This window comes from Aptenodytes patagonicus, chromosome 3 (assembly GCF_965638725.1).
Source record: "Aptenodytes patagonicus chromosome 3, bAptPat1.pri.cur, whole genome shotgun sequence".
NCBI lineage: Eukaryota > Metazoa > Chordata > Aves > Sphenisciformes > Spheniscidae > Aptenodytes > Aptenodytes patagonicus.
Window position 1 is genome coordinate 70,827,247 of NC_134951.1, and position 27,621 is coordinate 70,854,867.

General features: G+C 42.5%; 2 protein-coding genes across 3 annotated transcripts in view; one reads left to right on the top strand and one right to left on the bottom strand.

Moving 5' to 3' along the window:
• The window catches only part of EZR (ezrin), a 38,258-nt gene extending 19,262 nt beyond the window's left edge, over positions 1-18,996 (top strand). For both annotated transcript variants that reach the window (XM_076333772.1, XM_076333773.1), the window contains exons 3-13: positions 2,962-3,057; positions 3,880-4,154; positions 4,983-5,066; positions 5,710-5,856; positions 9,524-9,620; positions 12,756-12,919; positions 13,883-14,013; positions 15,354-15,514; positions 15,831-15,923; positions 16,899-17,150; positions 17,483-18,996. In XM_076333772.1, the coding sequence (XP_076189887.1) occupies positions 2,962-3,057; positions 3,880-4,154; positions 4,983-5,066; positions 5,710-5,856; positions 9,524-9,620; positions 12,756-12,919; positions 13,883-14,013; positions 15,354-15,514; positions 15,831-15,923; positions 16,899-17,150; positions 17,483-17,647 (1,665 nt within the window). In that variant the 3' untranslated portion in view covers positions 17,648-18,996. The remainder of the gene's footprint in view (positions 1-2,961; positions 3,058-3,879; positions 4,155-4,982; positions 5,067-5,709; positions 5,857-9,523; positions 9,621-12,755; positions 12,920-13,882; positions 14,014-15,353; positions 15,515-15,830; positions 15,924-16,898; positions 17,151-17,482) is intronic.
• Positions 18,997-19,476: 480 nt separating this feature from the next.
• SYTL3 (synaptotagmin like 3) overlaps positions 19,477-27,621 on the bottom strand; it is a 35,582-nt gene continuing 27,437 nt past the window's right edge. The window contains exons 11-16 of the mRNA XM_076333771.1: positions 26,399-26,501; positions 24,181-24,351; positions 23,877-23,976; positions 22,610-22,718; positions 21,501-21,706; positions 19,477-20,230 (exon numbers count right to left, since the gene is read on the bottom strand). Of these exons, the coding sequence (XP_076189886.1) occupies positions 20,100-20,230; positions 21,501-21,706; positions 22,610-22,718; positions 23,877-23,976; positions 24,181-24,351; positions 26,399-26,501 (820 nt within the window). The 3' untranslated portion in view covers positions 19,477-20,099. The remainder of the gene's footprint in view (positions 20,231-21,500; positions 21,707-22,609; positions 22,719-23,876; positions 23,977-24,180; positions 24,352-26,398; positions 26,502-27,621) is intronic.

A 27,621-nucleotide genomic window follows, 5' to 3' on the forward strand; every position in this document is an offset into this window, starting at 1 on the left:
GCTCCTTGCATCCTATGGCTCGGGTTTAAAACCTGTGATTGGAAATTCTTATCCGTAGTCCATACCTTGTTGGAGTGCACGTCTGCACATCAAGGGAAGACTAAGGTAGAAGCGCGCAGCACAAAACCGGAGAAGGTGAAGACTGTATGTTTAGCTGCAACTGTTCTGACATCCTCTCTTCACTTCTGCTGTGCAAGCCTTTTACTAGGCCCTTATCTCGGGTGGAGTTTACACTCAGGTAAAGCCTATGGAGGCAACAGGTTTTCACAGGTATGGGGAGTGGCCCAACTTGAACTGCAGAACCGCTGTGGGGGGAAAGGGCATTGAAGAAGCAAGCTGTTTTTAAAAACCACAAGATAATTTCTTGGCCTGGCTGTCAGATAGCAAAACTTCTGGCAGAGCCCTTGTGCTTTAGGCTTTGCTAGCGTAAGTGTATCCTGCACGTAAGGTGCAATATAGCTCCCTTTTACAGAAAGGGGAAAATAGTGGAAACCTGTGAATATGGAGTTCAGCTCCTCTCAAGCCAGACCCATGCAGAGTTTATGCCGCAATGGTCTGAGGTGTCCCGAGAACCAATGCAGTGGGTGCTGCAGCTGGCTAGAGTACCTCCCAGGCAGTCGTGTGCCACCCTGGCCACGAGGAAAAGAGATTCAAATGGAGGAAAGCGTGTCACTGGCAGTTTCTGGGAATGAATGCGTTTCTGGGTGGAATGGGCAGACCTAAGACTTGCTGCTTCATGCATTTGAGGAGCAGGGGGGAGGTGTGAATCTTGAATATAATGCCTTGGTTCTTAGTTCTTGTTTTACTGTGGAGGAAGTTTACAAACCATTTCCCGGAATATAGACTAAAACATTCATGTCTTTGTTCTTTGTATTGGAACCTAAATGGTCAAATTGTGAAGTTTAGCTTAATACTCTCTCCTTCCTTGCCTTTAGGTTTTGGCAAGCACATAACTTCTGCAAGCTTTCTAACGTGATTTATAGAAAAAGTGTACTTTTTCTGTTGTAAGAGACATCCAGAGATAATGACCTGATAACTGCTTGATTTATGCAACACTCTTTTAACAAAGTTGCAATACTTTTTTTGTGCAACAGGAAGTACCACGCTCAACATACCCCTGCTTTTCTGCTAGATTGGGTAAAGCCCAGTTCTGACCCTTCTAAAAATACATCCAGCTGTCAGAAAACTTGGCTGTTCTGTGCTGAAACAAGCCACTTTGGGGCAGGAAGGAAAAGGAATTTCAGTCAAGGAAAAGCTGAAGTGTTTTCAGACCCCAGCTCTTTTTAAAAAGTTGTGGGGTTTGGGGTTTTTTGTTTGGTGGTGGTTTTTGTTGTTGTTTTTTTTTTTAACAGAAACTCTAGTTCGTTATAACTAGTTACTTATGGCCCTGTTGAAATAGAATATATAAACTGTAGCCTACTGAATACAGCCCGCAGTGTCTAGCTGTGAAGCCATCTCATTTCCTCAACTAGTAGGCACTGACCTCTTTATCCTTAAAAATTGTGTTTGCTTAGTGACATTTTTCATACTACTATGCAGTTTTCTTGGTCTGCTTATGTCACTAAACTTTAGAGATTGCCTGTTATTCAGCAATGTCATACAAACGGTAATTCTCAGAGTGCTAATCAGGATGGTGCATTTTTCCCCGTCTCCCTTACCAACCCTGGGAAGCTCTGGCTTCCAGGTGCAGACTGCTGGCTTCTAGCTCACCAGTAAGAAAATTTAAGGGAAACTACATCAAAAAACTAATTAAATATCCTAAAATCATTGTCTCTCTAGTGTCTGCTGTCCAGCTAGAGTGTCTCCAGCAATACTATAAATGGGGAGGGTGAAACAGATCCTTGGCTGAGATCTTAAACTTGTTGAAGCACATGTAACTGCATGTTACATGTCTGTAACAGACTCTCAAGTCTGTCACACTTTCCTAACTTGCAAAGTAGTTTTAAAAAGCTCTTGCCTTCCATGCAGTTCAGCTCCCTATGGTGATGCCCACATCACTTTTTGAAGGGCTACTCTGCAAGTAACATCAAGGAAGTGATCCAGATACGTATGTAGTGGATCTTTCCAGATCTCGTCTCTGTCTAGAGCACAGTCTTACAGGTAGATGAGCTGTCAGCAAACTACTGGGCTATAGGAACAAGCGGTCAAGAGTAGGAGGTCAGGAACTTTTAGGCTATCTCCTCCACTGAGAAAAAGGAACGTGTCCAAACAGGACTATTTTTACTAGTAAGTGTGCCATCCAGTCAACAGATGGTGTTTCTGGATCTTTCATCTGGTTAGTATTTACAATATATGAAATGAAATTTGTCCTGATGTTGGGCCATCGATATATTTTTGTCCTTCAAAACCAGCCTTTGTGCGAGTTTAAAAAAAGAATACCCTTGACTGAGAATACGTGCAGCTTGTCTTAATTCTCAAAACTGCACAGGGAGCTTACTGCAGCAGCTGTGTGAAGCATCCCTCAGTTGCTTCCTCCAGCCAAATAATCTTTGACTGGCAGACAAAATCACTTGAGCCATTAGTACTGCTAACTAGTTGTAGTTAGTACTAACACCATTACAGACCATCTCACCATAAGCTTTGGTGAGAGAAGTAAATTGTCTGCTTCACCAAGTACAGTTTTAAGAAGGGCCAGTAGATACAAGGAAGCAGAAGCCCCACCTGCTGCCAGTGTACCAGTCCAGCAGTTGGTGGCCTGTCACTCGCCCTGTTTGTCTCTCCTGGTTTCCCCAGTAATCGTCTCCTCCTAGGAACTGGTGGGACAAGTAGCTTAGCCTATGCCATTGCTGTCATCTACTATGGCAGCTGTATATCTTTGTCTACAAGATGAAATTAAGAGATGCCAGATGAGTAGGTTTAGGCTGTTGCCTGCACCCGCAGGTGATGCGGGACTTGAGAGGATACCTGGACCTCAAGTGAACTGTTACCTACAATAACTTTTTTTTCACCTTTCTGTTGCAGGTGGTTAAAACCATAGGTTTGCGTGAAGTGTGGTACTTTGGTCTTCAGTATGTGGACAACAAAGGATTCCAGACTTGGCTGAAGCTTGATAAAAAGGTAACAGACTTTGGGCTAATTGCTGAACAAAGTTTAAAGCTTACGTGATTCCAGATGTGTTATTTGCCGCAACTTTATAAACCTTGTACCTGTTGTTGATTGTTCCTTAATTCTCATAACTCCAAGCTTATTTTTAGAGAAAACTTTGTGACCTCCATGGGAGCTGTTTGGGGGAGCTGTGGCATGGTGGAAGTTTGCCCTTTCTCTCTGTGTGAATTGTGGAAAGCTTTATAGCATTTGTCAGATATACAGCAGCAGCTTGATACGGTACTTTGTTGGGTAGAAGCAGCTATTCTTGCTGTGTCTGGAGGAACATCTTGGCTAGTGATGGTTTTAGTCTCTGCTTGTGCAGGATCAGTTGTTGCACTAATGAGAAAGATGGGTCGCTTCAAGGCTGGGCAGTTTTAACAGAGCGCAAGTGCCTCTGATGTGCTCTTGTTTGTGGACTTGCAATTCTTATGAGGGTATGAACAGTTTTTCTTGATGCGGCAGTCAGTGACATACCTGTTTAATGACAGGGGGCTGTTCTCTGTCAAACGCATACAATACTGGATGGGTTTGCCATCTGATCCAGCATGGTAAATCATTCTCCAGTGACCAAGGTTTGCTGTGCAAGCAGAATTTTACTGGCTTAGTTGGAAAACATAATGAGTCTCCCCTGTGTTCTCATACCAGTAAGCAGCCGGAATTAAGGAATCCCAGTAATGAGTTGCCAGTCACTCGCCTCTTAAGGCAAATGCCCCAAATCGCTTTTTCTGTGTAAAAGCAATTTTTTCTATTGTTTGCAACCCTGGTCAGCTGTGGTGTCGCCTCTGTCCTCAGGTTTCCGCTCAAGAAATCAGAAAGGAGAATCCCCTCCAATTCAAATTCCGCGCAAAGTTCTTCCCAGAGGATGTGTCTGAAGAGCTGATCCAGGACATCACGCAGAAGCTCTTCTTCCTGCAGGTGAAGGAAGGGATCCTCAGCGATGAGATCTACTGTCCTCCTGAAACAGCAGTACTTCTTGGCTCCTATGCTGTGCAGGCCAAATTTGGAGATTACAACAAAGATGTGCACAAGCCTGGATACCTCAATTCAGAGCGTCTGATCCCCCAAAGGTGAAGGAGTCGGTTGATGCAGTCTCCCAATTTTTTTTTGCATTTTTTGTTGGTTTTTTTAAAAGTCAAGAATTTGCATTCTAGCTAAATACAAAGAGTTTCACTGAAAGCATGATTTTTTTTTTTTTTTTAATTGAACTGTATGCATTTGATTTTTTCCTTCTTTTATTTCTATTTCTATCTGTCAGAGTATGTTTTTGTGCTCTCTCCTTGGGTCCTAGGGAGAGGAAGTACACTTCTGAATTCAGCTTTTCTTTCCTAAACATTGCTGCCATGCTGGTACCTGGCAGTATGAATGTCTTCTCTTTAAGAAGAAAAGAGCAGCCTTCAGTCATGAATGTGTCATCCCTGGAGAAGTTTGGGTTGTGTGTCCTTAATCCTAATGTACAGTCCTAAAAATCCTGTATCTGGAAAGCACGTCTTGAGGCTACGTAGTCCATCCCCACACAGGATAAGTGTATGTTATCAGACAAATGGCCTCTGTTTACACTTCCTGATGACACTCTCCTGGAATTAGACACTGTGCAATGACACCAGCTTTTGCTTTGCTTTAACCCTCTGGTGTCTACAGTGTGTATGTGATTCTTTTGCAGTGTTCTGCTTACTCCTCTCATGTCTCTGGTCAGTGACCAGAAAGGCTTTGCAGAGGTGTTTTGTTCATTCTGAATTACTCCGCTTCACAGAATACAACTTTGGGCTGAGTAGGATCTTCTTGGCTTCAGTAAGGCCTGATCAGTGTGGGACTGATTTTTTCAGTAAGACTGTAGCAAAGATCAGCATCAATGGATACTGCAGGACGCAAACTCTAATATCTCTTTCTTTGTGTAGGGTGATGGACCAGCATAAACTCTCCAGAGAGCAGTGGGAAGAACGGATCCAGGTGTGGCATGCTGAACACAGTGGCATGCTCAAGTAAGTGTTTTGTATTGGTCCCTAGGCCAGTCACTTTGTCGCTGGTTGATTACCTTAAGCTTGCAGTTCTACAACATGTGCTTTTGAGATAGACTCCAAGAGTTGCCTGTGTGGGGGAACTCTTGGTGTATTTTTTCTAGTCCAATATCAAATCACATGGTAAAACTCAATAGGACTTTCACACTTGTGCTGAGAACAGTCTCTTGGATGGCTTCCTGAAAATCCTGGACCTAGGCACAGTGTATCAGTGATGACTTTGAGTGGGGAAAAAAAGTACAGGTGTGAGTCTAACACTACATTCATTGAAGCACTTGCATTGGCAGATGGGGAAAGTTCAGGTACTATACCTTTCCCACTGACTGTACCTTGAGACAAGGATGAATGCTGGAAGAGAGGAATGTTGCTAATTTTCTGTCCAGAAATACTAGGGCTTGGTAAATGGGAATACTCTGTGTGTGTGTTTTCATAGGTGTAATATCATAACTCCAAAAGTGAATCCCAAATGCTGAATGTTCAGTTTTAACTCTTGTGTTTGATGTGTTGGTTTAGGAAAAGTTACTTGTTTCTCTTGAGGACTTTGTGCTTTCTGACATAGTCAGATAAATGAGAAGCTAACATCTGCTCTCCTTCCTGTCTCAACCAGAGAGAATGCCATGCTGGAATACCTGAAGATTGCTCAAGACCTGGAGATGTATGGAATCAACTACTTTGAAATCAAGAATAAGAAAGGAACTGACCTTTGGCTGGGGGTTGATGCCTTGGGGCTCAACATCTATGAAAAGGATGATAAGTAAGGCTTTGCTGCTTCCCCCCCCCCTTCACCTCTGATCTCCCAGAGTGAGAGGGCTGCTGTGGGAGCCAAGGGGAATTTCTCATTTACAGGATCAGGGCAAAGTTTAGAACTTGCTCGTGTTCCGGTTTTGGATCAGTAGGTGAAGCTGTGCTAGGAAATGAGCTTGTGCATCACTTATGCTTTCATGACTTTCCTGACCTTTGTAGCTTGACCTGCTAATGCTACCTACCGTATAAAGAGAGATGTCAGTTGTACAATGCCATCTGGTAAATCGTGCACAGTTGTAGAGCTGAACCCTGAACTTAAAGAGTTTACCAAACTTTTCCTTGAGTCAGGTTGCCAGGTATGCCAGCAGTGCATACCACACAAGAACCTAGATAGGCTAACGTATCTGCAGAGCGTTTGGACATCTAAGGCCATTCCTATACTGAAGTTAATAGAATAGAATAGAATCATAGAATAGTTTGGGTTGGAAGGGACCTCTAAAGGTCATCTAGTCCAACCCCCCTGCTGTGGGCAGGGACATCTTCAACTACATCAGGTTGCTCAGAGCCCCGGCCAACCTGACCTTGAATGTTTCCAGGGATCCATCCACCACCTCTCTGGGCAACCTGGGCCAGTTACCACCCTCAGCATAAAAAATGTCTTCCTTCTATCTAGTCTAAATCTACCTCCTTTAGTTTAAAGCCATTCCCCCTTGTCCTGTCGCAACAGGCCCTGCTAAAAAGTTTGCCGCCATCTTCTTTATAAGCCCCCTTTAAGTACTGAGAGGCTGCAATAAGGTCTCCCCAAAGCCTTCTCTTCTCTAGGCTGAACAATCCCAACTCTCTCAGCCTTTCCTCATAGGAGAGGTGTTCCATCCCCCTGACCATTTTTGCGACCCTCCTCTGGACCCGCTCCAAGAGGTCCGTGTCTTTCTTATGCTGAGGGCTCCAGAGCTGGATGCAGTACTCCAGGTGGGGACTCACCAGAGCAGAGTAGAGGGGCAGAATCACCTCCCTTGACCTGCTGGCCACGCTTCTTTGGATGCAGCCCAGGATACGATTGGCCTTCTGGGCTGCAAGCGCACATTGCTGGCTCATGGCCAGTTCTTCATCCACCAGTACCCCCAAGTCCTTCTTGGCAGGGCTGCTCTCAATCCCTTCATCCCCCAGCCTGTATTGATACTGGGGGTTGCCCCGACCCAGGTGCAGGACCTTGTACTTGGCCTTGTTAAACCTCATGAGGTTCACACGGGCCCACTTCTCGAGCTTGTCCAGGTCCCTCTGGATGGCATCCCGTTCCTCTGGTGTGTCGACCACACCACTCAGCTTGGTGTCATCTGCAAACTTGCTGAGGGTGCACTCGATCCCACTGTCTATGTCATTGATGAAGATATTAAACAGTACCGGTCCCAATACGGACCCCTGCAGGGCACAGGTACTATACAGATAGTAGTGCATACTAATGATAGATGTGCATACAACTGCCTGGTTTTGAAAAAGACAGATTATGGGGTGGACATGAAACCAAAGCCAGATAACACCCAGGACCCAGGGAGGAGTTAATCTATATAGTTACTGTGAATGAGAAATGCAGTGAGGTCTTGCTGAGGTATGCATAGTTTTAGTCAGCCCTTCCGGTAAAGGCAGAGCCATTATTAATTGGATAGTAGGTGGGAAATGATAGACTACATCTATAAATAAACATAAAAGGAAGGTGAGAACAGCTGTGTCTAAGCCTGCTAGTCTTTTCTAATACTCCACAATTGAAGGATTGAAGGGGAGTTAAAACAGACATTTTCTAGATGAAGCGTTGCTGTCTAGACCGTTTGGGGTTTTTTGGTTCCTTCCCTCCCCTACGCTCCAAGTCTTGGTTTCATGTCACTAATCTATAACGGACTATCATTGTAATACAGGGGGGATTTCACCTGTTCTACACCTTTACCTCCAAAAAGCTTTGAATGCAACCTAAATGTTAATTGGAACTTTCTGGAGCTTCTATTAAGATGACAAAGAGAAATGCAGTCTTTTCTGCAATGCTAATGTGTGCTGTCACCCAGAAAACAAGGAGTGTCACTTGAAAGACAAGTAGTTTCGCTCATGTAATACTTCAGTCTTGAATGACTAGTCTTGCTATGTAACCATGGTCACACAAACAGGTTTTTCAAGCTGCAGAAGCAGACAGAATATAGCCGTTGACTGTAAAGAGCTATCAAGAGCGTTTGCAAAACAAGTACAGTGCTGGAATAAATGGCTTGTTTCTGCTGTAACTCTTGCTACTATGTAATTAAGTCTTTTGAGCAAATACGGGGACTAGAAAAATAGTAATGCGTACCTTGCCTCTGGTTTGTACGTGCAAAATTTGGGGACTGGGGCCAAAAAAAAACCCTCGTGAAAAAGCAGATATTTCTTTGTTGAAGTTCAACCTGAGGAAAATGAGACCGTGCTATACGTGTGCAAGCCTCTACACTGCAGTGTATGTCAGTGTCCCGCTTCTAGGTATTTTCAGGCTTTTCTTTTTCTGCATTAAAGAGGAGAATCTACAATAGAACTTAATAAGTGAATTATTTCAGTTGTCTGTCATACTGTATTATCTAGGGTTGAAACACTGAAGCTAATGTGACGGAGGCTGGAGTAATTAATCTTAGTCTAATCAAATAATTTTCTTCACAGTTCTTACTTAATGTTACACACATTTGCATAATCTTGCAGTTGAGTTAAAGGTTAGGGAATGGTAAGTTCTGAAGAGGATGTATTTTATTCTTGATGTCTGATTTTAAACAAAGCAAGTTTTTTGTTGGTGGTTTTTTTTATGTTTGGGCCCAGCGAAATCGTGCTATGTAGTAGCTTTCCACCTCTGTGACAATGAGTCAAATTCCTCCAAAATTGCCAGCTTTTTTCCTTAACCAGTGAGCTCCACAGAAAGGATTCTTAGAGTTTGAGTGGTTCACCGTGATGACAGACGTTTCGCTAAGTGTTAAACATTAAATACTTGCGTCTTCAAACCATTTGCTAAAAATAATTGTCAGCACTTCAGTGTGTGTCAGAGACATATGTTGGAGGGGTTAGATACAAACAAGCAATAATCTTGTTATCATCATTTATGTAAGACACAATTCTTAATCGTTAACTGCTATCTCTAGAGAATATACCCTCCCTTGATAAGAGAAGAATAAAAGAATAATAATGTGATATTAAACATAAAAATTGAAATATTTGGTTGGGGGGAATTAAAGGAATTAGTTACGGTCAAATACACAAGTCCTTGTAATATTAGAAGTTGCTGTAGAGCTGGGCACGTATGTCAGGGTGAAGTACTGGAATGGCTTGGAAACACTTGATCTCATGAATAACTCGATGCTTTTTATATGCGAGAGTCCGGAGAAATTAAAGCAGAGGGAAATATCAAATGATGAGTGAAGCTTAAAGAAGTAATTTTAAACAAACCAACAGAACGGAACTCTTAAGCAGCAAGGAAGAGCTGGGAGAGAAGAGACCCTGTAAGGGAGGTGACTGGGCTTCTTTCCCTACTCCCTGTGGGTTTTTGGTTCAACGGCTGATTTCACACAGCTCTCCCAACAGAGAGAAGAGTTGCATCCCACTGAGTCTGTGTGTTAGAAGCAACATGGGGGGGGGGGAAATGTTCGTTGCAGCATCTCTTAAAAATATTCTCTTCTTTCCAGACTGACTCCAAAGATTGGGTTCCCCTGGAGCGAAATCAGAAACATCTCTTTCAATGACAAGAAGTTTGTTATAAAGCCTATTGACAAGAAGGCACCGGTAAGTGTATCTAGAATGGATTCCTGGGTACTGCATATGAACAACTAATACTGCTTCATCTCAAAATAAAGTAGTCTTTGGAGAGGAGAAAGCTGCAGATATTCTAGATGCAAAATGAGCCTTAGTATTTAGGGTGTATTTGGAGCTGTCTGGTTTTCTGTGCAGCATAAATAAAGGGCTTATGGTGGTATCTAACATGGAGAAAGACAAGGATTTTACAACTGCCAAGTCCTTTTTTTCTAGCAAACTAGGTAGCCTTATGCTTAAATCAGAATTTTGCACTAGTTCTGTGAGTCTTCTGTGTAGCCAGATTATACTGAGACTAGCCCTCTCCCCGCTTCTTTCAGTGCATGGAAGCTGGTGGGTATCTTTTTGTTGTTGTTGTTCATTTAAAAAAAAAAAAAAACAACAAACCACAAAAATCATTCAAATGCTACTGCAAAACCACATGGATGCATATGGCTTCCCATCTTAATGCTCACTGCTCACTTCCATGCTGCTGAAAGTAAAAGCCGGTTGAGGACCATGGTGTTCATCGGCCTTTCTTGAATACTAGGGTAAATGGCAAGGATATGATTTCTGTGGAGAACTGGAATGTGCATGTTGCTTTTCAATACTTAGAAACATGTTTTCAGAGTTATTTTAGTGAAGAATTAGCAACTTTGACCTGTTGAAAACGTAAAGTGGAATAACTGGTATAGGTGGATCTCATTCTGTCAGTCTTGTGAAACTACTGGAATAGTTGAGAAAGGCCTCCTCTTCTTCTCTTCCCCCACCCCACCCCAGTACTTGGCCTTGGTGGGTAAGTGCAGCCCTGAGAAATAATAAGCAGTTTGGCTTTGGCTTATAAATCTCTCTAACAGAAAAAGATCCTCCCAGTAATTTAAAGGATACGAACGCTGCTGCAGGGCTTTCCTCCAGGTAACAACCTGGGTTTTGGGGAGAGAGGAGCTTCTTTCTGTGATGCTGTTAGTGAAAGCCAACAAAACTCCACAGAGATAGAAAGCTGGTCTCTGTCAGGCATGCTTTTCTCAATAGAAGAGTCTCTTGGACATGTTGTACACATTACAAAATACGAATCTCCTGTTCATGGATCACAGCTTTCCATCCACTCTCCAACAGTAAACCTGAGTGAGTTTGAAATGGGAGACTTGCAAGAGGCTGATAACAGAAGGGTGTTAACATTGAAAACCTCAGTTATGTTTCCTCCCTCTGTCTCAATTGTCCTTTTCCCTCTGTGTTACGTTTAAAGCTATGTGCGAAAGAAGAATTTATCTGGACGCTAATTCTGACATTCAGGAAGTTGTCTGGATCTTTTCATATGCTTGTATCTCCTTACAAAAATTGCCTTTCTAAAACTACAGCAAAATACTCAGTCCACCCAAGATGTGGGTTGGAAGCTCCCCTTTAATTTGGAGGATTCTAAATGTCAGTATTTAAATGGACGCTAATGTAATGGGTAGAGTCCTGTGGCACCTTGCCCAGAATAAGCTTTTTCATTTTTAGGCCTGTCTGCCCACATACTCTAATATCTTCAGCACATTATCTTTAAAATACCAAGCTGCGATGCTCCCAGTTGTGTGAGACCAGGGGGAGGCTGGGGATGAAGGAAGGAGGGATTCTTTTATGTCCTTTGTGAATGTTTTGTCCCTTGGTTACGGCCTTAAATGACAAACGCAACCACTGTCCGTGCCCTCAGTATCTACTTCCATGTAGGTCAACCTTGCCTCAAGATAGGACCTGTTCATCACAAGGTACACAAACTGTTTTTTAAGATTACTTATCGGAAATAGGAGGTCGGATGAACAGCTTACGGGTACAGTTAGCAGCATCCGACCTGTGCAGCTCAGAAGGGCTCTGGCAGGATTTAGTGGGGGAGCATAACACACTGCGCTGACTGCCTCTTTTGCAGTCAGTATGTCAATTAGGAAAATGCATTGAAGAAAACGAATCTTGGTCAGCATATTCCTGTTCATCCTAATAGTACTTGGAGGGCTTTTCATTGCTTCTAGCGTGACTTCTAGTTTTCCCAGAGACAGCCACAACAAAATTGTGGCAATTAAAAACTTGATCACTGCTGCCATGCAAAAGTGTAGAGCCTCTGTGTGCCCCTTCTCAGTTCCACCTCTTGCTAACAGTGAGGCAATCCGTAGGAGGGTGATTCTAAGGAACGGGTACTGGTTTACAGTGGTAGTGTGGCACCTTGCCCACTGCCCATATCACTGTCCATGTAGTACACGGAAAAAGGCACAAAGATGCAGAGTTTGTTCACTGTGTAAGTTCAGACTGCATTGTAAACATGTATGGTTGTGAACTCAGAAAAATCATCAGGCAGGTAATGAACGTGGCCCTTTCTTAGCAGACTTACTTCTAGAAGATCCAGTCTGCTTGTATAGTTTCTGTAAAAGCCTGGTTATAACACAGATAGTAAGAAATTTGGGGCTGTTCTTTTTGCAGAACCAGAAATGTTAGAATAGCTTGTGTTTTGTTACTGCCTGCAACCCACTATTCAAAATAACCCATGTGTTTGGTGGTTCAAAAACAATAGCTTTCATTTGACGCTCCTGTAACAGCCTAGGTCAGCTTAACTAGGAAATGCCATGGAGAGGAAAGAATGATATTGGAAGGTATTTCTTCACTTCCTCTGAAAAAACACAGATGGTGCCTTGAATATTGATTCAAATAGGTCAGGAAATTCTACAAGGTTACTCTAATAGCCTGCAATACATTTTTAGTTTCATGCTTTCTTTCAGTCACAAAACCGTGCAAACTTAAAAACTAATTACTCAGTATTAGAGGTCTGTGAGTTGCCCATATGGTTACCTGCCAACCCAGAATCTTCTGCAACACTTCCAAACTCCACAAAGTCTCCTCTGAATGGAGATTGTTAATTCTCTTGGAAAGATACTTTTTCTAGAAGAGTAATTTGTCAATTCTATGTGGACTTTAAATGGAGAATATAAATAACAATTGTTTTGGCTTCAGATGACATTGGCAGTCCCTGCTGCTATATTTAAATGGCCTGCACGTATGTCTCGATTACAGTGAAATTAGGGGCAAGACGATCTGTCTGCAGCTAGCTGGGAGAAGAGAAAACATGCTTGGAAAACTGACTGTGTGGTGTCTCTCTTCCAGGACTTTGTGTTTTATGCCCCTCGTCTGAGAATTAACAAGAGGATCCTGCAGCTCTGCATGGGCAACCATGAACTGTATATGAGGCGCAGGAAGCCCGACACCATTGAGGTGCAACAGATGAAAGCCCAGGCCCGGGAGGAGAAGCACCAGAAACAACTGGAAAGGTGAGCTTGAATGCGGACAGCGGGGATGGGGTGGCAGAGAGAAATGACACCAAGCTGCCAGGGTTCAGCAGGCAGCTGTACCTGCAGGGCAGCGGTAGGTAACATGGGTTTCACTTAGGCAGGGCCGTGAGCCGTCCCACATTCATAAGGCGTATGTGTGGCCCTAGAGCTCTGGCTTACGGGGGTGGACTCGGGATGTCCTGTGGCGGGACTGTAAGCATTACCCTTCTGGCTCGGACCTGTGGCTGTGTAGTCTGCTGTCCTGCTTGCAGTCTTGAGAGTTGCAAGGAAACGTGCAAGTAAAGGCACAGTGGGCTCTTGTGTGGTGGCGCACACCTAGAGAGGGGTTCTCCTGACTCTTGAGCGTTAGGACCCGATTTATGTGTTGGACCATAGGATGGTTGGGAGTAAGGGAGGAACCTTCACAGGGAGCATGTGTGTACACTGTGAAGAGAGAAGAGGGGACTGGGAGACCTCTTACAGGCAAGGAAGAAGGATTAGCGATTCCATTGGACTTCTACCACTGGCTGCAGGTTGCTTCTGATTCAAGAAACCATGTTGCTTTTCTCCTGTATTTGTGGCTTGTTTGTCTTCATTCCTTCAGTGCTCTTGTTTTCGTACCTCCTTGACTTGCCTTATGACAGACATAACAAAGTTAAATCTCCTCTGCTGTGCGGTGCGGAGTCCTGGTTTTCTCTCTCTGCATCTAGTAGCTATTTGGTGTTCTAAATTTCTGTGGCGGGCAACAAAAATACAAATGTTTTTATTAAATGGGGTATCCAAAACCGAGCAAAAATTCTGACGAGATGAAGGAACAGGCTATGTGTATTTGTGTCTTCTGGCTCTTGTTCTGTGGTGGTCGCTTCCCATTGAACTGCCTGGAGAGATGCCCAGCCAAGCTTCTTGCCTTGCTGTAGCTTAGGTCTGAAAGCGAGCTTCAAGCGTGAAATCTGTTTCTAACAGGCAACAACTAGAAAATGAAAAGAAGAAGAGGGAGACAATTGAGAGGGAGAAAGAGCAAATGTTGAGGGAGAAGGAGGAGCTGCTGGTGAGGCTACAAGAGTATGAGGTGAAGACTCAGAAAGCAGAGAAAGGTAAAGTACTTGTACTGGCTGACCAGATCACGTGTATTGTGCTCCATATATGGGTCGCTGCCTACACCTAGCCTAAATCTGGTGACACTAGGATCTCTTGGCAAGGCTTACTAATATCCACCTATACAGATAAATACACACATGTGCACGCACTGCTGAGAACATCCAAAGCATGAAAGTAGCATAAAATCTGCTGATTGTATTTGGGAACTGTCATGGTTTAACCCCAGCCAGCAACTGAGCACCACACAGCCACTTGCTCACCCTCCCCCCACCCACCCCCTGGTGGGATGGGGGAGAGAATCGGAAGAGCAAAAGTAAGAAAACTTGTGGGTTGAGATAAGAACAGTTTAATACTTGAAATAATAAAATAATAATTAGTAACAACAACAATAATAAATTGTAATGGAAAGTAAAACAATGAGATGGGGGAAGGGAAACAAAACCCAGGAAGGGAAAAGGAAAAAAAAAAACAAACCAAAAACAAAGAGGTTATGCAAACACTCACCACCTGCCGACTGACGCCGAGTCAGTCCCTGAGCAGCCATCACTGTCCCCTGGCCAACTCCCCCCAGCTTATATACTGAGCATGACGTCATATGGTGTGGAATATCCCTTTGGCCAGTTTGGGTCAGCTGTCCTGGCTGTGCCCCCTCCCAGCTTCTTGTGCACCTCATTGCTGGCAGAGTATGGGAAGCAGAGAAGTCCTCGACTTAGTTTAAGCACTGCTCAGCAACAGCTAAAACATCGGTGTGTTATCAACATTATTCTCGTGCTAAATCCAAAACACAGCACTGTACCAGCTACTAGGAGGAAAATTAACTCTATCCCAGCCGGAACCAGGACAGGAACTGAAGGGCATGAACTCTGTTTTCCCCTGTTGCCAAGAGGGTTTTAGTAGTATAGCCTCTTCCAGCAGTGAGCGAGAGCTCAGCTCTCAAGTACTTTTTACTTAACTCCTGACAGAAAAAGTACTTTGGGAACAAGTTTTCTCAGTGAAATGCAAGCTTCTGTTTCAATGCACAGATGTGCAGATTGGAGACGGCAACATCTGGTCCTTGTAGTAAACTGTCAATTAAGGGCAGCAGAATCATGTCAGTGTTGCAGACTTCAGTGCAAATATCTTGCAGAAGATTTAATTATAATGTGCAGCTGACTACTTCTGAATTCTGTTACTTGATGTGTTATGCAAATAACTACTTTGAGGTGCACAGTGAAGGGATGTTGTAAGCTGGAGTCAAGTGCTTGTCATGACTTCTGGAGTTACCTACGAGACTGTCTGTAGTCCCTTTGCTTTGACCAGGCTTGTGGACTAACTGCATTGATCTGTCTTTTTCCAGAGCTCTCAGATCAGATCCAAAGAGCCATTCAGCTGGAGGAGGAAAGGAGACGAGCCCAGGAGGAAGCAGAACGCTTGGAAGCTGATCGTTTGGCTGCTCTGCAGGCCAAGGAAGAGCTGGAGAGACAAACTATGGACCAGATAAAGAGCCAGGAACAGCTGGTAAGACCCAGTTGGTTTGAGGATACGATATACAGGCGTGTTACTATGCCCTTTGAGTAAGGCAAAGCCTTGTTCTCTGGGGAAAAACATAGTGGGGTGAAGTACTAGACCATGCGATAGCATCATTGTGGCACTGGTTTCTATCATGAGCAATCTACTTTTTGTTCTTAATTTCCTATTCAGTCTTTATTACAGTGGAGTGTAACACTTGGGTCTTTTCTCAGTCAACAGTGTTTCATTGTTGTGTTTGGTTTTTTGTTTGTTTTGGTTTGGTTTTTTTAAGAGTCCTTATAATTCCAGTTTTATTATTCAACAGGCTACAGAGCTTGCAGAGTATACAGCCAAGATTGCACTTCTTGAAGAGGCAAGGAGGCGTAAGGAGAGCGAGGTTGAAGAGTGGCAAATCAGAGTGAGTACCTCTGTTTTACAAAGTTGCTCTGAAGTTCTACACTCGAGCAGAGCATACCACAGTACTTAGCCAGGTACGACTTCTCTAAACATGTGGAGACAAACATCCATACACCAGCAGAGAAGGGCAGACTTGTGATGAATGCGCAAATGCCTGCAAAACACCTTTCTTCCAACAAGCCTGCAGCCAAAATTCAAAATGGAAGCCTGTATAAAACCTAAAAATGTGCTCATCATCTTGGAGCCATGGAGGGGAAGGGGCACGTGTATAAGTAATGGATTTAATCCATGATGTAATGTCTGAAAACATTACATCAATCAAGAGAAGATGCTGCAAATGCAGCCACACCGCAAGGTACCAGTCTTGAGGAGTATGTGCTGTTGTCAGTGGCTTCCTGGTAGCTGGGTCGGGAGAGCTGAATAATTTGATGCACTAAACCCAAAAATAAACCATGCAAGGCTCGGAGTGCCTGGTGCTCCCAGTGCCTTCTGACTAGCGCTGCAGACCGCGTGGGAGGGCAGAACCACTGAAGCAGCAAAGGAAGCTGACTGCCTAGTGCGTAATTGCATTCAAAATGCCAACTCGGGAATCTAAGTTCCTGCTCTGTGGAACCCGTATTTACAACCTACAGCTCTTCAAATGGAGAACAGGAAGAAGACAACTGTAAGGTCCCACAGAACTATTTTTCCTAGACTGTGTTTTATTGGAAGAAGATTCTTTGTTTAGATCCCCTGCACATTGCACAGTGGATGATGATAGCATCACTATGCTATGATGATGATGCTGTCACTAGCAAAAAAAAAAAAATGTTCTGTGTAAGACTGTAACAGAGTACTGTCAGCTGCAGAGATTTAATTCCCTCTTTCTTGCTTTTCATTGTAGATTGACAAAACTGGGAAGATAAGCATTGAAGGGTTCATTAAGCTGGTTTAAAGCAAGAAATGCATGAAAATATTTTTCACTCTTTTCCCAAAGGCCAAGGAAGCCCAGGAGGATCTGGTAAAGACGAAGGAGGAGCTACACCTGGTAATGACTGCTCCGCCCCCGCCCCCACCGCCTGTCTATGAGCCCGTGAACTACCACGTCCAGGATAACTTGCAAGATGAAGGATCCGAGTACTCTGCCTACAGCGCAGAGTTCTCCAGCGAGGGGATCAGGAATGACCGCAATGAGGAGAAACGCATTACTGAAGCAGAGAAGAATGAACGTGTACAGAAGCAACTGAGGGTAAGAAAATGTTTGGAGGAGGGGGAGTAATGAAATCGTTCCTGGAAAATAGATCATTTAACCACTTGGTTAAGCACACAAAGCGTGATGGCTTCTCTTCGTTTACAGGTCCTGTAGGCAGTTTGAATTAAAGACAAGGTATATAAAGATTATTCTCATTGCTTAGGCTTTGAGATTACTTACATCATCCACAGTGTTTATGGAAAGCATATGTTGTATCCGTATCACTGATCAGTCATCTAACAACTGTCAACTCTCACCAAAGAACACTGCTGTTACGAGCTGAAAGCTTCTCATGTATAATCTGTATTTAATGTTCTTTTATATTGCAGGCGCTGACAGACGAGCTGGCCCAGGCTAGAGATGAAAATAAGAGGACCCACAATGATATTATCCACTCAGAGAACATGCGACAGGGCCGTGACAAGTACAAGACGCTGCGGCAGATCCGGCAAGGCAACACTAAGCAGAGAATTGACGAGTTTGAGGCGATGTAATGACGCCTGTAACAAGAAGGCAGGACTGTGGGAAAGGCAGATCTTAATGCTGTATTCTTGTTTTGGGGTTTTTTTGTTGTGTTTGGGTTTTTTTTCCCTGAGGAGGGGTCACTATGACATTTAACAAATGTTCTCTAAACCCAGAGGTGTTTGAATCTCCCTTTCATACCTTCTATTAAATTCGGTATAGTTAAAAACTCATCGTACCACTGATCCTGGTAACTTCCTTTGGCGTAGTGCCAAAAGGCCTTATGTCACATCTCTCTCTGAGCAAGACAAATTTTAATAGGCCATGCTTCTAGTTGAAGATACGTGTCCTGTGCAGGTGCTGGATTCAGCTCGGTCTAAAAATAAGCAACTGTGGGTGAATTTTGTGCCATATGTCTTTGTATTATTAGTTACAGCGTAAAGTCCAGCAGTTGAGAAGACAGGTTGTAGAACTCAGGATTTGCAAGCGCCTGTATGTATGTGTATACCTGCGTGCACCATGCCTCTTTTACAGCCTGTTTTTTGTCTTGGTCTTGATGCCCACCTTCCCCCACACACACACACACACGCACACAAAAGAACTGACAACACCTCAGAACTACTTTGTTTTAGATTGATTTAGGTTGATTTAGAAATCAGGCTTTTCCTGGTTGCTGTTCTCAACCGGAGAAATCCTGCAGTGATGGCTCAGACGCGTGGCACAGGGACACCGATACCCTCCTCGCATAACAACTAGGCAAATACTCTGTTGGAATCTAATACACTACTGTGTTTACATTCCAGCTTCATTACTGATCAGTTATAGTGTAGTATTTATATATATATATATATAAAAAACCTGCAATACTAGTTTAAAGGGAAATAGTTTTGCTCTGTATATTTTGTTACTTTTCAGATTTAATAAGACTTGCATCTGTAAAAATACCTAAACAACACTGTAGTCTGATACAGTGCAGCTGATTATTTGCTATAAAGCATTATTTGTAAAGATCATTTTTTTACTTAACGAAAATTGTTATATGTACACATGATCCAATATATACAATTTTACTGCACCTATTTTTCTAACAAATTTTCTAATTTTTTTTAAATGTTTGATTTAAAGTTTCAGACTCCAAAGATGAAGGGACTGCTTGTTTATATCACAGTTGTATTCTCTCTAGTAGAGCATTTCTGTGACCATTCCTTCCCCACAGATCTCCTCCTTTCTAACAGATTTTCAAGGAAAGTGAGATACAGTATGTTGTCAGTGCTTCTCTTCCATTTACAACATCTATGCTGCTTTATACTTGAGTTGAATCTTGTGTGGTTTTTTATTTGCAGCAGCGAACATCTAAATAAAAGATCTGCAAAGTAACAAAGGACTTGGAGTCAAGTGTTTCTTGTGGGGGGTGTATTTTGTGTAAGGTGTGCTACTGCCCTCTTAGTTCCTGAGCTTAGCATATGCATCCCCGTGTCTTAAGAGTTAAAAGCCATGTTGACCTGGAAAGGAAGAAAGGAGAACGCTTGCTGTAATGACTAGTGTGACCGTCTTCACCTGAGTCCCAGGGAAGAGGTATATAACAGCAGCACTGGCTACAGTTGTGTAGATGGAGTTTCTGCTGACTGTAACACTACATCTGAGGCAGAGTGAATGAATGGACACAGTAGTTAGGCCTTAAGCTTACATTTCCACCGGTTCACAGGAATAAATGATAAGTTTAGCTGAACTCTTACCCTGTCCAATCCATATGGCATACAGGACTTGTTAATACTGTCTTATGTGGGCAGCTGATAAGAACAAGGAACTTCCTACAACTACATTTATTCTATTAGCTTTGTCCCACACTCCTGCTGAGGGAGAATTTATACATTTAACTGGTTTCAAGCACCATGATACAGCATACAGTTGAAGGGCATGAGGCCACAGGCCGGAGCTTTTTAGGGTCATGCAAAGTAATACTGGCACTGTAGATAATTCTGAAGCACAGAGGTGTCAGCATCACCCGTTTGCAGCAATCAGTAAAAGATAGGCTAGTTTTTAATTCTCTCTGAACACGTATAAAACATCAAGAGCAGAGTGAAAGCATGTAACTTCCTTAAGGTAACAGCTATTTTCTCTAAGAAGTATTCCTATCTGTGATAAAATTAAATAAATACCATTCTGCTGTGCCCAGAAATGGAAAACTGCATATCATCTGTCTACTGTTGTCTTGTCAGCATAATGCATTTCAAACTGAGTTTGTCACTCCTGAAGAAACAATACTTAACCTTATACCGCAGCTGGAGACACAGATAACAAAGCCTTCACTTTTGGAGAAATAAAACCTTCAGAACGTCACACGCTTTCAAATGCATTACTCTCTTCCCCAAAAACTCGAGCAGGTACTGTTGCAGTGTACCTTTCCCCAGACCTGAAAGGTATGCGCCACTTGAATTTAAAACATCACACATGGGGAAGGAAAAGTTGTTGTGCAGTAATCTCTCATGACTTAAAGTTTTCCTTATTTGAACACAGTACAAGTGTAAAGTCCATCCACGTGTTTGGACTGCGGAGCATTTCGTGCCATGGGAGCACTGACTGAGAAACGAGGTCTGTACAGCCAAACGATTCCTCTGCAAGAAAGCAAAAGGAAAGGTCACAGGCTTACTTTTCACTTGGCCTTACCCAACTTCTGGCCCAACTGACTAGGTAACAACCAACCTGCTTCTCCCACTTCTATAGCAATTTCAGCTGTTCTGTAGCTCCTAAGGCATTGAGCACAATAAACCGTAGTTATACTTTTGAAGCATTATTTACATCCTGTTAAACTAGGAACACTCAGCTTGCAGCAAAGAAAAGTTTTTTTGGTTGTACAACTTCAAAGCAGAGGAGCGAGTGTGCATACTAAAAATAGCAGAATGGCACAAAGCCTCCTGCTTCAGTTCATCTCCAGTGACTTTAAAGCCTTACTAGGCCTAGGGCTTGGATAGTCGTCTTCACTCAGAAGCAGGTAGTCCCTGCTCTAGCAGAAAGGAAAATGCTGGGTAGGACAATCAAAAGAAGCTCGTGAGGAAGCCTGCATAGCACTGCGTTATTACTAGTGATAATACCCCCCTTAAAGTGCATGTTGATACCGTAACAAAGTGACTGAACCTCAATCTTTTTGAGCCTTTCATCTCAAATACTGAAACCAAAGCACGCACTTACTCTCTGGGAAGACGGGGTGAGAGACTCCATTGGGCAGGCTGCAAGTGATGATACTTCCCTGCTCAACTACCAGTTAAACAGGGCCTATTCAGTGAGCAGAGGGTTTCTCAGCCTTGAGAAAGAGGGCTCACTCTTATGTTAGAACAGAGCCCAGAACTCAGACATGCAACAGGCCTTTCTGTTTCACTTTCTGTATCTCCCATTGATTGGATTGATTTGTGGATGTAAAATAATAAGCACAAATATAAGCAAGGTTGGAGTCTACTAGATCATTAGTTCTTGTGCTTCCTTTTGATGAGATAGTAGTTAAAAGTAGCCAATTCATAGAAAACAGCTCAAGGAACAAGTCTCAAAATAAGCTCTAGATGAGTTGACTCCACCCAACTTTTCTGTGCCTGTCTTCTGCACGGCCAGGCGCTGGCCCTAAAAGTTACCACGCTAACAAACAGCTTTCCTGAAAACTCCCCTGACACCCTTGAGCTTCTGCACAGACCTGAACTAAAACACATGCATTGGTTCTTGCAGGCTGAAAGCCCAAGATGGCAAGCTGCTTAGGACAGGGACCGGAGCTGTATCTGTAGGCACATGACAGCAGGTAATAAATAGCACAGTGTAAATATTATTATTTAGAATGTAAACTAAATGAATTTTTTTTTTTCCCAAATTACCTTCAATTTTTAGTGATAAAGAACTTACTTGCACCAAGCTTGGCTCCTCCTAGGAACTGATCGCTTGAGCTGAAAGCTGACTGGTCCCAGACAGTCAAGTGTAGACATGATTGCTGTAGCTGAGCTGGGGTGACACCATCAAAGACAAACAAATGTTTCCACTGGGGACAGGCTTCTTTCTTCAGGACAGGAGACTTTCGCTTTACCTCTGCTTGGTCTGGAAGGATAAGACAACTTCCCAAAAACAATGGGAGTTCAGCAAGGTTACTGATTTCTCAACCAGAAAACAGAACATTTGCAATAATCAACTTGGGCCCTTTGGTTTGCCTTAAATAGCAAAAAAGTTCAGCTGAAGTGCAAGGCAGAACATGGTGCTAGTGTGTTTATTTGGGACTTGCTCCTTTTCCTGTCTGCCTTCAGCGTGGGTGCAAGTAGGCTCTTCTGATTTGCTTTTCCGTTGCTGTCACTGACTGCTGAGGGAGTCTTTACTCCCCGTTCTGTTAGCCACTACTGCCTGAAACTTGCCTTTCAGTAGATAAAATGCTCGCCCATGTCACTGAAGATAGGTGCCACAGCAGGTGAAATAGCTTTGAGATGCTGTAAGTGTACCCCAGTATCATACTTCCGATGGCATCTGATGCCTGACAGTGAGAAAGTAAAATGATCCCACATACAAGCTACTCAGCACATTGAAGAAAAATTCAGTCCCTCCTCTTTTAAAATGTCTAGAATGAAGACGATAAAAGTTTCCTTTTCAATGTATCCAAAGCTATATTTAATTCTGCAAAGGCACAGCTGAAAATAGGAAGGAAAATACCCTCTTGATTTGCACTTTTCTTTTTCCTCTCCTAATATCTAAAAGCAGATACTTAAACTAGTGAACTCCAAATTTTAATGACATATTAGTAAATTCTGAAGTTCCATTCAGGACCCAAAGAGCACATGAGACCCGTCACTGCCTTGCTGAGTGCTGCTGTTGCGCAGACACCCCAATGTCACCATTACAAGGAAGTCTGACTAAGAGTGTGGACAATGCCACTTTCACATGCCAGTCTCCTGATGAAAACACGTTAATACATAACTTTGCACAAAACATGCGTGACATTTTCTATTTGAAGTGTTAGATCTCATACATACCCTTTAACAAATGAGTTCAGCATTCCAGCAGATCTCAGCATGGGCAAGTTCTTGGCCCCAAATATCATAACCTGAAGCTGGCAGTTAGGAACATCTTGGTCTTTTTTTCCTGAAACAGGAGCATTTACCACATTAAATAACCAGTTAGTTCGGCTGCTAGCCTAAGATGCTGCTATAACTAAGTGGGAAAATGACTAAGCAGTACTGCTGCGATAAGGACTCACAGTGCTGTATTAGGATCATTTGAAAGATTTTTAACCTGCTTGTACAGGTTTGCTTGTACAAAAAAAAGCAAGCAATAAGTAGCAGGTTGCTTTGTGATTCCTGTTCCAAACATAGTTTTTTCTGTTGTATTTGTGAAAAGTAAACACAGGGCAGTACCCACAGGAGTGTTTCTCTGAAACAAAACCAGAAGCAGGAGAAACAGCCAAACCCAGGGTGTGATACCGCTACTCTGTTACAGCTGCAGTTACAGAGCAGAGACCCAGGCATGCATAGGGAGAAAAAATGGAAGAAAGTAAGCTGGTAACTTTGGGGTCATCTAGAAAAGAAAAGGGAAAAAAAATTAATGTAACAGCTAATTAGATCTTTCTGTTGGTCTCTACCTGTTGCTATGATCCTGAACACAGAGAGCACTACTAGAGCTCTGAACGTCTGCATACCTCACTACGATCTCGGGAGGTGAGGAAAATGAGGTTGTCCTATCCCCTCCCCCCAAAGTGTTTATTTTACTCCACCAGCAGGTGCTAGCTCTGACACACTACAGCAATACTTCGTGTACCTTACAAGTCTTTCATTACCAAAAACTGAATCCTGACTGTACATTTTGAACCTAACATCTTCCAAGTGAAACAATCTCTCTAAAATGAGACCACTGGAGGAAGCCAAGGGTGCTGGTCTGGGTACCCTTGCAGCCATTTCCCTTTCACCTTTTCCCTAAATTGGCAGTCTCTGCCTTGGGCAGTAAAACTGCTGCATCACCTCCAGAATAAGGTCTACTGGCAACACCATGACAGGCACAAACAGCTGGATGCATCATACTGCTGCCATTGTAATGTGCAGCTTTTGTTGGCATTACAAAGAACAAAAAGATGAAATTGGCAAATGTTTGGATTTTAAGGAATTTAAAATGTAATACACCACAAACCACAGTTTGCAGTAGCCATTAACAACGACATACAGGAATATTATATGGACGTGATCAGTCCTTCATTGATCTCAATTCTTTTCTAGCCAAGGGATTCATGTATGCTGAAACATTTTATACCTTCAAACTGGAAATTTTTATACTGGGCTGGTACTGACAGTCTTGCAGACACGAGGAGTTCGCTGCTGTACTGGATAAGCTCATCTTCAGGCTTTTCAAGCTGAAGAAGGGGACATACAGAAACCTGCATTACTGCAATCGTTCTATTCCACATCATTCTCACAGCTTATTTTTGCAACATGTCTTACTAATGGGCTGGATTGACAGCATTCTTCCCTCCATGACTTCAGAAGGCTGATCTTTTTCATAGCTTTCACTACATCCTGCTTTTAAGATACAACTAAGCACAAAAATTAAGAATCACCTTGGCTTTGAGCTGGTACCAGTTGAACAACTGCATTGAGTCATCTTCAAAATTCCACGCTGCCAGTGGAATCACCACTTCCCCCAAAAACACCCTGTATTTGAGTGCTCCTGCATGCCACACGGAGATCTGAAGCTGCCGACTTCTCAGCTGTGAGTATTCAATCTTGTACTAGAAAGATAAACAGCATTTACAAACCAATACACAGGATGGATGCAGGCCCATGCTCATAACCTGCTCAAAGGAAGCCCAGCCGCAGCATGGCTGAAGGCATCTGGATGCAGACAAAACCATGTTGTCTGAACGTGCTTTGCAATTTGCGTATTACCCCACTACTTAAATGCTAAATAATGCTCATCCAAATATGAAACAACATTCCAGGAATACCTTGGCCTGCTTTGCTGAAGATTTTGATTATTAATTCAGAACTTTAAATAATTCTTGACCATTTTTGCTGGGGTTCTTTTATATTTCTGTTTTACACTCCCAGCAGAATTTGGCTGCTCTGGAGGCCAGTTCAAGATTAAGACACCTAACAAAGGTGCTAAAACTTCCATTCTGGTCAGTGGACATCTCCTCAATGCAGTCAGTAGGAGCAAGGAAGTAATTCAGCAGACCACTAAATAAAGCCCTGATCTACTCCCAAAACATAGTTAGAGCCCTTTGAGACATTGTTAGGTATCTAATATACTCACAAGACTGGTAAATGTGATATCCAGCCTACAGGTGACCTGCACCCACCTGGACTGAAAGCTGGAGGCCATGGCATGGATGAGGACACCGCTACCCACATTTAGGCTGCAAATCACAAGCTGGGTGTAGGCTCTGGGGCGAATCACCATGAATCACCCTGGGCTCCAGTGATTCCCAAGAGCACTTACACACCTTTCACACATGCAGCCACCTAAACGCAGGTCCCTTAATTTGCAGCTGAATCCCACTGAGCTGGACCTGTCATGATGTAGTTTACCTGGACTAGCGCTATGCTCTTTTGACCATTTCTGCTACTCTGCTATTATTCTACTAATGTAATAATAATTAAACTAATTAAAAAGATTTCTAACTAAACTACCTTTAGTGTTCATGCAGCCAGCTCAGGCATGGCTCTCACTCTTCCTTTATCAGTTTTGCATGACTGGCATTGAAAAGGGACTATAAAATTAGGACCAATTATTCCAACTTCAGGCTCTTCTTTCTCCCAACTTAAACCCTATATACAGACTTTGGGATATTACATACGTTACACAAATCTTTTTTTGTTGTTATCGAATTTTGACAATGGTCTTTTCAAACATTTTGCCTGTTTCACTCACTACAAATTCTCCATGTTCATACACACTGGGAGATGGGGGTAATGCTGAAACTTCATGTAGTTCAAGGAGCAACAAGACGAGTTTGTCCCTCCATTAACTTTGTTTCACATCACCTCTTCCAAGACAACATGTTACTGAAGAATTCATCATCTCACGTGCTACTGCACACAAAAAATGGGTTTGTAGTGATCTGAGTATAAAACCAGAGCTGGGAACAACCAAACTAATCCAAACTCTCCCAGCTGACAGTACTCAGCTTCACATTTCATTAAGTGTCTGTGAAGTGATAATAATGGCTCCTATTTTCTACACACAGTTCTAACAAGGATGTGAGAAGTAACATTGCAAGGCATTAAGGAATTAAAATCGTAACTACTGTTCTGTGGTGGGATTATTAATGTTTGAAATTAGACACTACAAAGAGATGGCCTGGCAGTTGCATGGGGAAAAGGAAGCAGACAACATTTCAGAGGTGGTGGAATTCAGTTAGCTTTCAGCTAACTGCAGAGAGACGCTCCCAGTGGCACTGACAAAAGGGGTATCAGTTGAAAGGGATACTTGCATAAAATACTAACTGCTCTGCAATACACCCAGTTCCTGAATGTACAAAAAAAGCATCTATGGAAGACACTTTGCTTTTGCCACAACTCAGAACAACACTGGAATTCATTAAGAGTGTTTTCATGGACAAAGGCAGACTCTTCTGAAGGTTTGCAATTTACCATTGTAACTCCAAAAGCGTTTTCTCTTATTTGGACTGAAAAACATAATTTTTTACATTATTGTTGTCAGTGACTCCTAGATTTGCCCCATCAGGACGATTCTGAACTTGCAGGATTGTACATTACAAAAGGAGACATTACCATGGAAAAGCGCGCTTAGCAGCACACAATTGCAAACGGTACCTTCAAAGTCTCATTGAATTCTGGATCCACTGTGCTCTTTTTGACAGCTGTCTTCTGCTTACTCCGAGGAGATTTATTAGGAAGTAAATAAACCTTAACGTACCTTGTAGATAGAGAGAAGGATATATGGAAAGTGACCAGAAGAAAAAAAAAAACCAACAAAAAAAAAGAAGAAAAATTAATTAGATGAGTTTTTTCTTAATTCTTAAACAATTTTGTTGACTTTGTAATTTTCCAAGCAATAAAATGGCAAATTGTGATTTATATCCTTTCTCAATAAAAGCAGACAGACTATAAGGATCCCTGTATATCATTCAGCTAATGTGTTTCAATCCTATCCTAATTGGGAAAGGGATTAGGATCTGAATAGGAATCTTTCGTCTTCATACTCTTGGCCTCTAATAAAATAGCCACCAAGGAAGACACCTTGTCAGTTGTAGTGGCAGCTTTATGATGAACACACAGAGTACATTATGTGCTAAAAAAAAAAAACCCCAACCACAACTCAATCAACTTTAGGATCATTGCTGCTTGTTCATGAAGAAAATATCTCATCTTTACAACACCAAGTACCATGTAGCAAAAAAAGGTATAATCATACAAATGATACATAATAATTCATAACTCTTACAAATGCTAATTGTTATAACAGCCACTAGAATGAAAGTGGGAGATTCTCTAAAGTGCTCAAAATTGCCCTAACATGGATTCAATGAACAGTAAAAAAAATTTCTGGAAGCTTGATATTGGACTCAATATCAAGCACCAATGATTCCTACCCAAAGTTTCTCATGTGTAGGTCACGTGAACATTAATACTTAAATATTCCCCTTCACGTGAGTTCAGTGGGCTGTATTTGTGTTATGGCTTCAAAACTAAAGAGTATTAGCAATAGAGAGTGCTTGCTCACAGCTTGGCAGGGAAAGGAGCGATTGTTAACATAATACTAAATATTTTTAAATTGTATTTGTATATATTTCAGATATTATGATTTAAACCGATTTTAAAACAGCCTCTTGATTAACTTACTGGGTAAATAAAAGCAGCGGTATCTCATATCATCAATGCAGAACTTGCACATATTCCCTATTCTTTCCAAACTTATCCATAGGTAAAACTACTTTTTAAAATATTCAGGTACTAGAAGTTTTAGCCTCTTGCTCCATCACCCCAGATTAATTTAATTAAAAAGTAGTCGGTCAGACCTCAAACCAGTCAACAAG